The sequence below is a fragment of the Aulonocara stuartgranti genome (assembly GCF_965226115.1).
Source record: "Aulonocara stuartgranti genome assembly, chromosome: 18".
NCBI classification, from domain to species: Eukaryota; Metazoa; Chordata; class Actinopteri; order Cichliformes; family Cichlidae; genus Aulonocara; species Aulonocara stuartgranti.
Window position 1 is genome coordinate 13595596 of NC_138954.1, and position 15773 is coordinate 13611368.

The following is a 15773-nucleotide window of genomic DNA, read 5'->3' on the forward strand; positions in this document are numbered from 1 at the left end:
ATCCAAAAAACTGCGCTTTCTTTTTGCCTCGTAATCTGATTTATCATAACTTTTCCGCTTTGTGGTAGGCCTTTCTTTGCCTGTCCCTTCTTCATCCTGACCTGTCTTTTTTGGCTCAGCAGAACTAAAATACCTGCGTAAATCCATCTGTCTTTACACATGCCAGAGATTTTTTTTTTAAATTCTCTGCGCAGTCAACCTCTAGCACGTTTAAGCTTGCTGCGGGAGATTTCACGTGCCACGTTTGAAGAGTAAGCTAGTGAGTGATGTTGTGTCCTGTCTGACTATACCATATTGCACCACTAGAGGGTGGTGTCGTGAAATATGAGGAAAGTGCAGTCGGGAAATTGTAGAGTTAGAATATAGTTAAGACGGCTATCTGATAACTCGATATGTCTCCCTGTTACCTCTACGATGTAAAGTTATGTGCTGCATTCATTAAAGAGCACTGTTCTTTGATGAGGACTCAGCTAATTAGCGAAAGAAAGCAAAGGCATTGTCATATATTTTTACTTCCTATGATAGCCCGACGGGCAGAGCTGAGATAGATTTTGGTAGCCCGACTGGAAACATCACTAGCCCCGGGACGTCGGGCTAGCGATTTTGCGAGCCCTGTGCACTAACCTGTCACAAGGCTAGTAAATGCTACTGAGCAAAGCAAAAAAGGTAAAAACACAAAGTAATGTTGACTTGATGTTCTCCCACAGACAACGTCACTGGTCGAGCTTCCTTTGACCTTTATCTGTTGGTTTGAGCAACTGTTGTAAAAGAAGAGGTGAAAGAGAAAGAAAATCCAAATTAATCCACGTGAAGGAGCAGGACCATAGAGAATTTCCAAGATAATAATTTTATGTAAATTGTTATAATATTTTGATATCCTGTCAAATGTTGATGAAAAACTGAAGTAATTTTGCAAGTCTGAATATTACATCAGTAGTTCTAACTTTTAAGTTCTAAGTTAATTATTATTTTATGAGCCTGACATAAAAATGTAACAGTGTATTAATATCTGTAAAGTGCATTCTATATGGGCTCCAGTTAGTATTCCTGCTGACAAGCATCTTGTGTCTTGTCTAAAAGCAAGATGTTTGTGATAAAGCAGAGCTCATGTTTATGTGTTTGAATGTGGCCATCAGGATTAACTGATGCCTCAACTGTGCTGTCATCTGTCACTTTATTTTAAACAAATTCAAAGTTTTTCTTGTACCATTACAACATTTTTAAAATAAAAGTTGGCTAATTTTCTGTTCAATCAGCTGAATCACTGGTCCTCAGGTTGCTAAAGGAGGGCAATTCCCAAAGTCCTGTGTGGAGGTGAGTAATATATGACAACTGAGATATGAAGATATAGAAAAAAATACTGTATGTTTTTTAAATGCTCACAGGCAGCAGCATTAATAACTGTAAGTAGATGAAGCATCCTTCTTTTCCAGAGAGCTAGTCTCACCAATGTCAGACTACTTAAACTGAAATGTGAATCTAATGAAAGAAAATGTAAGCACAAAAGTAGCCTAGGTAGTATTTTCCCTGGAATTTTCAAGTCAAAGTATAAAATAAATTTTAAAACTTGACTTTGACAATAACTAAATGACCTTACTCTTGTAAAATGTTAGGAGCTGCACAATATTGTCATATATTAATATTAAAAAATAGAAACATAAAAAATATTTTCTGCCTTGGTCAGTCTATGCTTAAAGTGTATGCTTAAAGTTCTGCTTTTCCATCATGTAACTGCATCACTAATTTCCATCCACTGTTTGCTCCTCCTGTTATATAGAGGATAACTAGCGAGTGCAGCGAGTGACTGCTCATGTCCCAGGTGTCTCGTTCTACTCAAAGGTATGTTTTTACCCTCTTCTACCAGTTTGTTGTTTTCACTTTTTTCCAAACAGTTTTCCTGCATGTTTTCTCCTGTGTTCACTGGAAGCTGCTGAAGTAGCTCCATTTTTAGTTGCACACTGCTCTTACATTCAGACATGCATGGTTTTGACTCCTTGTCATAAACACTAGGATACAAACACATATTCTTGCTATAACGACACACAGTGTATAGTGTAATACCGATATTATTGCAGATGATATGATGTGGCACAGCCCTAGTGCGAAGTATATGAGAGATTCCATTAAGAAATTGATGATCAATAACTGAAAATAAAATAAACTTAGAGTGATTTTGTTATAAATTATGACCTACGTTTTCCAAGCAGTGCACTTCACACCGTCCTTGGAAAAAAAGCCTGGCTGACAGTCTTCACACACTGTGTCACTTCTGCTGGTTCCTGAAAGAAACACATTCGTTGTTACACAAAATAAAATCCTACTTTATCAGCTCATCTAAAAAACTTTTCTTACCAGATTCTTTTATCCTCTGACCAGCTTCACACTGTGAATGTTTCTCTGCCAAACTACATCCATTACTGTCAATCAAACCTTTGCAGTAATATCCATTTAAAACGTCACACACTGTGTCAGTTTTTGCTGTACAGTTCCGCTTGACAAAGAGACCATGACCTAAAAAAAAAAAATATCGGTGGAATTTGAAAACCTTTTTATTTTTTAAATTAAAATTTGACTAAGAAGTTTCCATCTGTACCTGTATCACAGGTAGTGCAGGGGAAACAGTTAGATAGACCATTGAGTTGGTTCATGAAAGTCCCCAGGTCACAGGAACGGCACCGAGTTCCTGAATATGCTGTGCAGTCTCTCTGAACAACTGTACCTGTTCAACACAGCACAACATTTATGTGAACATTAAAGCCACATTAAAGGTCAAGAACACAAACGCACAGTGAATGCACAGTGTATTAAATCTGGGGTGAATCTTTTTAGACACACATTTTAGAAAACTTTAAACACCACAATAGACTGTGTAAAGTTACTAAGCAACCACCAGCTGGTACTGGCAAAATAACTGCCAGAATATAATAGTTTCCTCTGTACTCCTACTATATATTACTAAATCTTTTATATTTCAAGAACAATTGGTGTGCGCAATTATTGCAAAATACAAGCCTGTGTGGATGAGTGCTGTGGAGCAGATAATAGTATGCACCACTTACAACTTTTTCTGATAGTGGAGGAGCCTCTGCCCTTGAACCATCTGCATATTTCACATAATTATTACAACAACAAGATAACACAGACTAGTAGCTTACCTAGTCATCTTTTGGGCATTATGAAGAACTAATTGTTGATAGATAGAGAAATGTTATATCACTGATTCAAATGTACGTGCAGATGAAAAGAATCAACTTTTTTCAGGTACTAATAGATGGGTATAAGAAATTGCCTTGTTTAGAACTGTACAATCCTTGTGTGCATCATTATTTTTCACACAGTAGCAGTTTCAAGATGTGACAATACCAAAAGAGGTCATTGGGTGTCTCTTGTGTGTATTACTGTAGGGTCTACCTTACAGTATAAACTGCCTTGAGGCGACTGTAGTTGTGATTTGGCGCTATATAAATAACATGTGAATTGAACTGTGAATATGGGGATCAAGTTGTTTTTAAACCTCTACAGCTCTGGTACATTTGAAATGGTTATAGTGTGCCACAAAGCCTTGCATTACTTCACCCTGTGCCAGCAGTGCTGTAGAGGCACATGCTCAACACATCTGATCATATGAAATGACGTTTCAGTATGTGTAAGATGAACTGAGTCGAGGTGGACGGAAGGTATGAAAAAAAGGTTTATCTCATCTGAACGTGCAACTTAATAACTTGTTTGTGTGCTGCCCCCTCAGACAAACAGTTACAATTTATTTACAATACTTGTGATGTTTCCTGAAAGCTATTATCTGAACTGTGTCAATTCTAACTATTAATGAAGGTTAGTTGACAGTTTCAGGGGAAAATATGATTTTAAAAAAAAAGAGTCAGCAGATTTTCTGGTTTATTAACTTAAAGAACTGTGAGATAAAAGAAGCAGCTGTAACATCAAATAAGATAGACGGCTCTTTATTTACTCTTTGTTCTCACAGTGGGAACTCACATAATGTGGGCGGGTTTACTTCTAGAAATGTTTTCTTATCGTACCTTCTTGGCACATCGGACAGCACTGCCCATCCCTTGTTGCATACTCCTTTGTGTGACAAGACACCGCAGAAACCACGGAGGCAGCGCGACATGCTGCAGGCAAGCACAGGATTAGGACGCAGTGATAAGCATCCTCCACACAGGCTACAAGCTAAGCTAAGGTTAGCTTTACATAAAAGACGTGCTGCAAACATGGAGCTGCTGTTTGACTTACCAAATACGAGGAACACAGAAACCATGATATCACAGGCTAACATGCTGCCTTATATAGCGGCTGAAGCAATTATTTTTTAAATAACAGTAACCCTTTAAAATTCTGTAGTGAAAGTTAGCTTAAACGTTGCTCTTCGTTTAGTGTGGGCGTTCATGCTGAAAAGCTATCAGTGTTCTGAATGGTTAACTCTGGGATTGTGAAGCTGCTCCGACGTTTGTGAGGTGCAAATCTCTATTGAGGGACCATTTCAAATTAAAATTCCGAGAGGGAAAAACTGGAATCCGACTTTAAACTTAATCTGGAGCACGACGACGTGAATTCATGGTGCGTTTTTTGATTAAATCAGAATTATTGAACTAGGGCGTATTCCGATTTCCGGGATGTAGTGGGACAGGGCCAGAAAGACGGAGAAACCGATGATGGGATGGAAGTGTGGTGGGGGCAGTGTTGCCAACTCCTCAGTAAGGAAAATCGCTATTGGTTGTCCTAAAAGTCGCTAGAAGTCGCTAACTGACGTCATCGCCTAATTTGCATAATTGGTCATGCTAATCTAATTGTAACCTATGTTGTTGGAGAGCGAAATAACATCGTGGAAGAGACTTAAAGTGAGTAAAAAACGTCCTAAATGCATTTAGAGTTTATTTAGAACTACAAATTAAATTTCTTTTAGCAATTATTGTTTTTTTTAATGTCACAATTCCAACCTTGCTCCTTTACCCGGGCTTGGACCGGTGTTCCAGATCTACTGGCGTTTAGATCAACTGGCGTTGGTCGAACAGATGTGTGGCAGTCTTGCGTTTCAGGAGCTGCTACCGACAAACCAGCAAAAAAACGCCAAATGTGTCACCTGTGACACTTGTGAGGTTGTCTCAAACACACTCCGTCAGTCTTGATGCTGTTGAACAACAAAATGTTTAAAAATGTGGCGAGTTTACCTGGTGATATCCTCATGCGCGACGCGATCGCGAAAACAGCAAACAAGTAACACCACGCCGTTGTTGTTCACAGGACACAAAGAATAAACGATCGGGAGACTCTTGTCGTCGTTATCGTTCCCCTCGCACGGTTTATTCCTCCGAATTCAGCGTTTTTGCTTCACAACTACAGCGTGCTGTTTACTTTGTGCACTAACATGGAGTCGAGTCAACCAGCGCCACCTCTGGCCAAGTGCCACAGCCTACAGCCAGATCAACCTGTGACACACATCTGCACCACGTTTGAATTCGTGTCATGCACATTTGTACCTTTCAATTGTGTCTGTTTGTGCGTCATGCAAATAAACCTTTGAAAAGAATGAAATGATATCATATATTTATTATCAGCCTACATTTGTACAAAATGCCAAATGACATACACATAAGAATCACCATCCTGATATCAATACTTTTGCCCATACGAAAAATGTCGTGAACACACTAATATTTCACCAGTGTTGTAACATCACATGTCGTTAGCGTAGTCTGTCTGTGTCTGCCCTCTGCAAACAAACATGTTAGAGTTGGTTGTGATATACAGTCTGCATAAGTGTGGTCAATCTAATAAACATTTGTAAGGAGATGGCAGTTACTGTGAATGTACAGCAGGTGATTAGTAATAAACAGCCAGACAATGACTCTGACAATCTCATTCAATCTTGCAGATTGCACCTTCTGTGGAAAGTGGTACCACACGGTGTGTGTGGACTTCCCTTGTGCAGAAGGCGACTACAAATGTTGTGGGTGCTAAATAAACAGAAAAAAGTGATCCCTGTTGTTTTTGCTTACTGATTGTTTTTAGTGTTGACAATCCACATTGCTGGCATTGCATCTTTCAACATGTTTGTGGGCAGATTTGGATGTACCAGGGGTAAGTGCAGCCACTCAGCCTCTACTCACTGTGATCATAGCAGCAGGTGCAGATGTGTCACAAGTTAATCTAGTAGTGGGCTATGGTCATGTGTTAGTGGTGGGAACAGTCATATCCACTCACTCTCACTGGCTGTTTATTACTAATCACTGTGTAACTGCTGTGAATTCACAGTAACTGCCGTCTCCTTACAAATGTTCATTAGATTAACCACACTTATACAGACTGTATATAACTCCAGCCATGTTGATGAATTGCCTATATTGGCTGGAAATATTCATTTTCAGGGAAAAGACACAGACAGACTATGCTAGCGACATGTGATGTTACAACACTAATGAAATATTGATGTGTCATATTTGTCCAAGGCGTATTTCATTGTTATGGAAAAAGAGAATATCAAAATCATGATGACCAATTGGAGTGGTGATTTCTATGACTTTGTGTATATAATTTGGAATTTTGTACAAATGTAGGCTGATAATAAATATATGATATCATTTCATTCTTTTCAAAGGTTTATTTGCATGACGCACAAACAGACACAATTGAAAGGTACAAATGTGCATGACACGAATTCAAACGTGGTGCAGATGTGTGTCACAGGTTGATCTGGCTGTAGGCTGTGGCACTTGGCCAGAGGTGGCGCTGGTTGACTCGACTCCATGTTAGTGCACAAAGTAAACTGCACGCTGTAGTTGTGAAGCAAAAACGCTGAATTCGGAGAAATAAACCGTGCGAGGGGAACGATGACGACGACAAGAGTCTCCCGATCGTTTACTCTTTGTGTCCTGTGAACAACAACGGCGTGGTGTTACTTGTTTGCTGTTTTCGCGATCGCGTCGCGCATGAGGATATCACCAGGTGAACTCGCCACATTTTTAAACATTTTGTTGTTCAACAGCATCAAGACTGACGGAGTGTGTTTGAGACAACCTCACAAGTGTCACAGGTGACACATTTGGCGTTTTTTTGCTGGTTTGTCGGTAGCAGCTCCTGAAACGCAAGTCTGCCACACATCTGTTCGACCAACGCCAGTTGATCTAAACGCCAGTAGATCTGGAACACCGGCCGTGAGAAAGTGGTTTTTTTCCCGAAAGGTCAAGGCCCGCCGCTCGCGCACTCTGTCTGCGCATGCGCATCGCAACGACTGACCCCCTCCATCCACTCCCGGGAGGTTATAGTATGACGTGTTCTGACGTCACTCTCTCTCCCTGTCATTTATTTGGCTCGAAACACATATTAACAAATTGCTCAGTGATGAACAACTACTCAGATCATTTACCTAAGCAGTGCGCTTTGTCAAAACGAAGTGTGTGTTCATTACACTGACATTCTGTTCTGCAATTGTTATTTACTTGTATTTTATAATTTGACTTTACATACTGCTGGGTGGTTTGTAAAGTTTACAACAACTAGTATTATCATTATGCTGTATTTTCAAAAATATATAATAATCTCAAAAGTAATGCCTTGGAGTAGAAAATAGTAATGCTTTATTAAAATTTAAAACTAAAGTACAGTATTTGAATGTGTGTATTGTGTCTACTGTTTGTTAACTCACCATATTCATAATGGGTTTGTGGGGTTAGGGGTGTGTGTGTGTGTGTGTGTGTGTGGGGGGGGGGTTAGGGTCTTTAGGCTTTGGCCCCCACCCCTGCCACCAGTATATTTTTAAGCAAATATTTCTAACTTTTATTTGAATATTCAGCTTCCTACCATCTTCTCTTAAAGGGTAATTGCCAGGTAATCCGCCCTCCCCCTTCGCACACACATGCACACAAAGAAAACACACAGTATAATTCACAGCCTCGTTATAGTGCATAAATATTTATGCCATTTACACCATCAAACTTAGATTGCTAAGGATGAAGAACCTTTTGTTCTTTAAAGAACCATTTGTAATAGCTGAAGAACCATCCACAAAATAAAAAGGTTCTTTGACGTATGATGGTTCTTTAAAGAACCATGAAGACATCTGAAGAACCATTTAAGAACCATAATTTTTCTGAGTGTAGCGCTGTCCTTAGAAAGTAAACGTTATGAAAGTATTTAGGGAAAAACGCCGCGTATATACTGTTTATCATGACTCTGGTTTTACGTGGCCTATCAACACAATTTAAAAACTGGTATATAACACCTTGTTGCTTTGTCATCTTGAAGTGATCAAGTTTCTTGTTAGTAACGGTAATGGCATTGTAATGATAGTAATTAGTTAGATTACTTGTTACTGAAAAAAGTAACACCATTAGTAACACCGTTACTTATAAAGCTGTTATTCCCATCACTGAATTTAACTGAATATATATGTTGAAGTCTGACATTGATCCTTGATCATATTTGTACCCTAACACAATACTGAAACAGCAGCGAGGTCACTGCTAAAGTGCAGTAAGACTTCAATGGTATTTCTGCTGATACACAGCAAATTACTAATAACACTTTAAACTATTGTGCTTCTTTATGTATGGGCAGGATGAATGTTGTGATGATGCTGTTTTAAATATTTTTAACCTTTTTAACCCTACCATTAAACATTAGGATTCTAACATGTAAATAACAAGAGGCAGCTTTGCATTAAAATCACAGGTTTATTCATTTCATTAAATCAATATTAAAAATTTAGAATTTTTTTTGTTTTTGTTTGTTTTGTTGGTGTTGTTGTTGTTGTTTTAATTGTATGATATTCTGCCTCCAACTGGTCTGGATCATATCTGTAAAGGAGAGTCCCACCCAGCCCATTTGCTCAGTCACTCCATCTACAAAAGAAAAAACCAAAAGCAATAACTGAGTAAATCTAATGAGAAAAAAAACCATAACAAACTTTTATACTCACTTATTTATTGATTCAAGGTTTTCTACTTAATATGCATCGTTGTTGTTTTATGGTCAACCATAAATTAAGGACATTTCAACAAAATTTCTCAGAAAACACGTGACTTTTCTATATTGGGAAGATGGGATGTACCACTGTGAGAGGAGCCTGGTGGAATAGTCCAAGTGAAAATATCTTTAATCTGAAAAGTCAACATTTGTTTTCAGTGTCACGTTTCTAAGCCCTTACATGCCTTGACCTTTGCAAACAGCTCAAATGACTAACTCTGAAAGCAAAAGTAAATAGCTGGTGAAACAACCCCAAAACAGAAAGTTTAAAAAACGTACAAAGCATAATATGTCCCGTTAAAACGACTCAAAACGAAACTCACGGGCAGAATAAAAGCTCCGATGGGGACACAAACTGTGGTTTTCTGGATGACACAGCTGTAAACCCAGATCGTGTTGGACATCCTCTGAAGCAAAGACGTGTACCTTTGTCTTTACGTCGAGGCAGCAGGAAATCACACCAAGAGACAGGTGAAAAGCATAAATGTGTTATTTTATATGTGGCAGACTTCAGAACACTTCATGCACATCCAGAGTGAGCTAAGGAGTTTCTTTCATATCTGTTTATATGTGATCAATAATCAAATTTGATTTGATTAAATGACTGATTTTAATGCATATTTCTTTAGTCAAAATGTGATTTATGCGCAGACTTTTAGCTTAACTTCAAGAGGTTATCATAAAGTAGGGCTATTAACTACTAGGAGTTATGGCCATTATTACACATAAAGCATAAAAAAAACTTAATGATGAGAAGTTGTTTTCGTATTGCTTTTATTTTGACATAGCAAGAAAGTAAGTGCTGTATTTTGTGTGTTGTGTGTGTTCATTTCTAGATTTGGCTATTAAATAATCTGTTTGACAGATGGCAATAAGGTTACTGTGCACACACTAAGTTAACCTAATTTGGAGCTATGAAGACACACAGAGCTGCATGGTGTTGTTTAGATGGACTTGTTTTGCATGTTTATATTTCCCAAAGATACAGTTAGAAAATACTGATGGAGAGATGCACTGAGGAGAAAAGACTTTCAGCCAAATTCCTCTGCATATGAGCAACATGGGCTGTCAAAGATATTACTCGTAAAATAAGACACCGGTTAGCATTTTGCACTTCTGCTTTTCCCTTGTTGTTTCTCAGTCCCCCATTCTCTCTTCACAGTTTCTACATCCTCACATATACACAGCAAAAATGCCAGTGTTGATTTTTCAGTGTTAGTAGATTTCAACAGAGTTCCGAGTTAGTTCAACACTTAATCGAGTTAAAATAACACATCGGGAGTTGATTCCTGAAAAGTGTAAGTGTGGACTTTAGTCGTTACTGCATTTTAACACTGTGGGTGTTAAATTAGACCACGCCTTCATTTCCTATGGAGCTTCGCATTTCAGAATCTTCGGTCGCCATTTTTCTTGCTGCTGCGGTAAGTTTTATTCGGTCAAATATTAAGTTTTAGATTGATATTAAAACAAGTAACATGCAGAGGTGGGACCAAGTCATTGTTTTGCAAGTCTCAAGTAAGTCTCAAGTCTTTATCCTCAAGTCTCAAGTCAAGTCTCAAGTAATGTCAGGCAAGTCAGAGTCGAGTCTCAAGTCACTGGTGTAAAAGTCCGAGTCAAGTCACAAGTCTGAAACTTTGAATTTCAAGTCCTTTCGAGTCTTTAAAAAAAAAAAAAAAACGAAAAAATAATGTTGCAGTTATATGCTAAATGTAAATATTAGACCATGTAATTTTAAATCTGTGTTTTTCTCAACACATGACAAAATAGTGAACTTAGAAAATATACACAAGTTGTGAAATTGCACCTCTTTAAAATGCAGCTCAATTAAACCTAGCTCCAAGAATAATTTTCACCGACAGTTCTGAGATAAGCTGCATGTTATTCTTGGATGCGGTTGTAGGACCGGTGTTGTGCCAAAAAGTGATTGTCTGCCAGAAACTGATTGCCGTCCGCGGGAGCGCGCGCAGCTGCTTAAAGCTGCAGCGCCCGGATTACTTGCGTTGCCAGCTACTTCCGTGCAACTGATATAACGTGGGGGGAAAAACCCAAACACATTTATGCCTTTGTTATTAGGCAAAGGTATGCATTTATGGAGCTTTAACGTTTCTTGTAACCGAATTATGACGTTATCAGAAGGTTGCTTTCAGTGTGTAGCGCAGTCACGAATGACTACACGCATCACGATGGAATAATTAATGCCTACAGGTTTAGTATGTCTACTCTCGTTGTTCATATTTGTTATAAGACTGTCGAATAGTAGTTAAAACAATAAAGACCTATTGTGCCAGTATCACCATGACTCTTTCTTGTTTGTGCAGAATAACGACTGAGAACATGGCATTTTAGCGCTACCAAAAAGTGATTGTGGCCTATAACTTGTCACTGAAACAATATTTCTGCTTCAAACTTGTTGGATATATTCCAGAAGGGTTACATGTGATATATTGTATCCCAAAACCTCTCCAAGAACTGCTGAATAACTTGTACAGGAACAATAACACTGATAATATGCCATTTTCAGCCTGCCAAAAAGTGATTGTGGCCTATATCTTGTTAATGAAATACTATTTCTGCTTCAAACTTGCTGCATGTCATTCTGAAGGGTCCTATGTGACACATTATATCCCAAACAGTCCCTTAGAACTGCTGGATAACCATTAAGGGAACGATAAAACTGATAATATGCAATTTCCAACCTGCCAAAAAGTGATTGCCGCCTATATCTTGTCACTGAAACAATATTTCTGCTTCAAAATTGTTGGATATCCTCCAGAAGGGTTACATGTGATATATTATATCCCAAACAGTCTCCAAGAACTGCTGAATAACTTTTCAAATAACATTAATACGATAATATGTCATTTTTGACCTGCCAAAAAGTGATTGTGGACTATAACTTGTCACTGAAACAATATTTCTGCTTCAAACTTGGCGGATGTCATTTAGAAGGGTCATATGTCAAATATTACATCTCAAACAGTCCCTCAGAACTTCTAAATTACCATTAAGGGAACAATAAAACTGACAATATGCCATTTCAGCCTGCCAAAAAGTGATTGTGGCCTGTATCTTGTCACTGAAATACTATTTCTGCTTCAAACTTGCTGCATGTCATTCTGAAGGGTCCTATGTGACACATTATATCCCAAACAGTCCCTTAGAACTGCTGAATAACCATTAAGGGAACGATAAAACTGATAATATGCAATTTCCAACCTGCCAAAAAGTGATTGCCGCCTATATCTTGTCACTGAAACAATATTTCTGCTTCAAAATTGTTGGATATCCTCCAGAAGGGTTACATGTGATATATTATATCCCAAACACTCTCCAAGAGCTGCTGAATAACTTTTAAAAGAACATTAATACCGATAATATGTCATTTTCAACCTGTGCATAAAACGTCAAATTTCAAAAATATTGTAATTCAAAAATAATACAAAAAAAGGATAATGGCCAAATGGAAACAGGTGGGAGGAGATCTGCTTAAACACATTAGGAACACCAAGTAATAGGAAAGACAAAACAAAATGTCAGGTAATAAAAATGTCATTCCAATACAGCACTTATTAATTGAAATGAAAACCAAAAACAAATAACAATTACATCCAATTAAAGAAGAAACCACCAGTTAAAATAAACTAACAAATAGACCAGAAACAGGGGGTATAGCGGAAGCTCAACACCAGTAAACCATGGAACAACATATATATTAATTCTTTGCATACAGTAACTATGCTAACATGTTAGGAAACACAAAATAATTGAATCATCCTACAAAAAAATTGCAATCAAAGCTGAACTTGTGAACAACACAGAAACACACACAGCAACACTAACATAAATTAATGAATTAATAAACAAATAAACAACCAATAAATATTATAGGAGACTGCATTTCGTTGCCCTGTACCTGTGCATGTGCAATGACAATAAAGTTGAATTCTATTCTATTCTAACGATACAAAACAAGAAACATTTCCAAAACATTGAAAAATTGACAGCGACCCTCTGACCAGCATGCTTCACAAACAAATGGGGTTTTTTTGGTCTTGCGGGGCTGAGATATAATATATCACATGTAACCCTTCTGGAATATATCCAACAAGTTTGAAGCAGAAATATTGTTTCAGTGACAAGTTATAGTCCACAATCACTTTTTGGCAGCTTGAATATTGCATATTATCAGTGTTATTGTTCTTGTACAAGTTATTCAACAGTTCTAAGGGACTCTTTGAGATATAATATTTGACATATGACCCATCTGAATGACATGCAGCAAGTTTGAAGCAGAAATAGTATTTCAGTGACAAGATATAGGCGGCAATCACTTTTTGGCAGGCTGAAAATGGCATATTATCAATGTTAATGTTCCTTTAAAAGTTATTCAGCAGTTCTTGGAGAGTGTTTGGGATATAATATGTCACATGTAACCCTTCTGGATAATATCCAAAAATTTTGAAGCAGAAACATTGTTTCAGTGACAAGATATAGGTGGCAATCACTTTTTGGCAGGCTGAAAATGGCATATTATCAATGTTAATGTTCCTTTAAAAGTTATTCAGCAGTTCTTGGAGAGTGTTTGGGATATAATATGTCACATGTAACCCTTCTGGATAATATCCAAAAATTTTGAAGCAGAAACATTGTTTCAGTGACAAGATATAGGCCACAATCACTTTTTGGCAGGCTGAAATGGCATATTGTCAGTTTTATTGTTCCCTTAATGGTAATTTAGAAGTTCTGAGGGACTGTTTGAGATGTAATATTTGACATATGACCCTTCTAAATGACATCCGCCAAGTTTGAAGCAGAAATATTGTTTCAGTGACAAGTTATAGTCCACAATCACTTTTTGGCAGGTCAAAAATGACATATTATCGTATTAATGTTATTTGAAAAGTTATTCAGCAGTTCTTGGAGACTGTTTGGGATATAATATATCACATGTAACCCTTCTGGAGGATATCCAACAATTTTGAAGCAGAAATATTGTTTCAGTGACAAGATATAGGCGGCAATCACTTTTTGGCAGGTTGGAAATTGCATATTATCAGTTTTATCGTTCCCTTAATGGTTATCCAGCAGTTCTAAGGGACTGTTTGGGATATAATGTGTCACATAGGACCCTTCAGAATGACATGCAGCAAGTTTGAAGCAGAAATAGTATTTCATTAACAAGATATAGGCCACAATCACTTTTTGGCAGGCTGAAAATGGCATATTATCAGTGTTATTGTTCCTGTACAAGTTATTCAGCAGTTCTTGGAGAGGTTTTGGGATACAATATATCACATGTAACCCTTCTGGAATATATCCAACAAGTTTGAAGCAGAAATATTGTTTCAGTGACAAGTTATAGGCCACAATCACTTTTTGGTAGCGCTAAAATGCCATGTTCTCAGTCGTTATTCTGCACAAACAAGAAAGAGTCATGGTGATACTGGCACAATAGGTCTTTATTGTTTTAACTACTATTCGACAGTCTTATAACAAATATGAACAACGAGAGTAGACATACTAAACCTGTAGGCATTAATTATTCCATCGTGATGCGTGTAGTCATTCGTGACTGCGCTACACACTGAAAGCAACCTTCTGATAACGTCATAATTCGGTTACAAGAAACGTTAAAGCTCCATAAATGCATACCTTTGCCTAATAACAAAGGCATAAATGTGTTTGGGTTTTTCCCCCCACGTTATATCAGTTGCACGGAAGTAGCTGGCAACGCAAGTAATCCGGGCGCTGCAGCTTTAAGCAGCTGCGCGCGCTCCCGCGGACGGCAATCAGTTTCTGGCAGACAATCACTTTTTGGCACAACACCGGTCCTACAACCGCATCCAAGAATAACATGCAGCTTATCTCAGAACTGTCGGTGAAAATTATTCTTGGAGCTAAGTTTAATTGAGCTGCATTTTAAAGAGGTGCAATTTCACAACTTGTGTATATTTTCTAAGTTCACTATTTTGTCATGTGTTGAGAAAAACACAGATTTAAAATTACATGGTCTAATATTTACATTTAGCATATAACTGCAACATTATTTTTTCGTTTTTTTTTTTTTTTTTAAAGACTCGAAAGGACTTGAAATTCAAAGTTTCAGACTTGTGACTTGACTCGGACTTTTACACCAGTGACTTGAGACTCGACTCTGACTTGCCTGACATTACTTGAGACTTGACTTGAGACTTGAGGATAAAGACTTGAGACTTACTTGAGACTTGCAAAACAATGACTTGGTCCCACCTCTGCATCTTATTTATTCATTTAAGATTTGGGGACAGCATCCACAATACAGTCCACAATATAACATATTGCTGGAGAGACAGCTAGTTAAAATCTTGTCATTTGCTTTTATGTTTATTTTGGGGTGTCCTGTGTTATGGTGCTTTGAGTTTTTGGAGTTTTCTATTACAAATATTCATGGTTAGTTTCTTTGTTTTCATCCTTGGGCTATTCTTATTTACAGTTTTGCTATTGTTAGGGAAAATGTTCTAAAACACTTCTTCAGTAAAGACTCAGAGAAGAGAAACACACAGAAGTTCTTGCTAGCAAGGGCAGCCTCCACACTAAGAGACTCCAGTGAGAGAACTGCCCTGGTCTTTATTTATACTCTTGAGCGTATGTGTGTGTGTATGGTGTGTGTGTGGTGTGTGTGTGTGTGTGTCACTGCTGATCAAAAGGGTCATATAACATACAAACACAAAAGGTACATCCTTGGTCATAAAGAGGGTAGTCTCCCCCACCCTAGATGGCACGGTGAGGAAGTCCAGCAGTTAAAGCACTTAGAC

At 37.9% G+C, this 15773-nt stretch overlaps 2 protein-coding genes across 4 annotated transcripts in view; one reads left to right on the forward strand and one right to left on the reverse strand.

Annotated features, from left to right (window-relative positions):
- Positions 1 to 7324, reverse strand: LOC309693773 (tumor necrosis factor receptor superfamily member 5-like). 3 transcript variants are annotated; one of them, XM_082513297.1, is made up of 6 exons: positions 5187 to 7324; positions 4038 to 4130; positions 2594 to 2719; positions 2353 to 2511; positions 2195 to 2279; positions 1 to 758 (listed from the first exon to the last, which is right to left on the reverse strand). In XM_082513297.1, the coding sequence occupies exons 1-6, from the start codon at positions 5200 to 5202 to the stop codon at positions 620 to 622; spliced, it is 618 nt and encodes a 205-aa protein (XP_082369423.1). In that variant the 5' UTR covers positions 5203 to 7324; the 3' UTR covers positions 1 to 619. The 3 variants fall into 3 exon arrangements, with proteins under 3 accessions (XP_082369423.1, XP_082369422.1, XP_082369424.1); XM_082513296.1 differs by lacking the exon at positions 5187 to 7324 and adding an exon at positions 4252 to 4672; XM_082513298.1 differs by lacking the exon at positions 4038 to 4130.
- LOC309693767 (uncharacterized protein) overlaps positions 4806 to 15773 on the forward strand; it is a 27431-nt gene continuing 16463 nt past the window's right edge. The window contains 1 exon segment of the mRNA XM_082513286.1: positions 4806 to 4856. The gene's annotated coding sequence lies outside the window, so the exon portion shown is untranslated.

What these genes read in the sequence shown, in the direction of transcription:
- LOC309693773 (XM_082513296.1), bottom strand. Translation starts at nt 4,294, where the DNA reads ATGTTAGCCTGTGATATCATGGTTTCTGTGTTCCTCGTATTTG. An exon ending in CTGCACTACCTGTGATACAG is followed by an intron (nt 2,512 to 2,593) that starts GTACAGATGGAA and finishes TTTTTTTTTTAG; the next exon opens with GTCATGGTCTCTTTGTCAAG. An exon ending in AAGTGCACTGCTTGGAAAAC is followed by an intron (nt 759 to 2,194) that starts GTAGGTCATAAT and finishes CTTTTACAACAG; the next exon opens with TTGCTCAAACCAACAGATAA.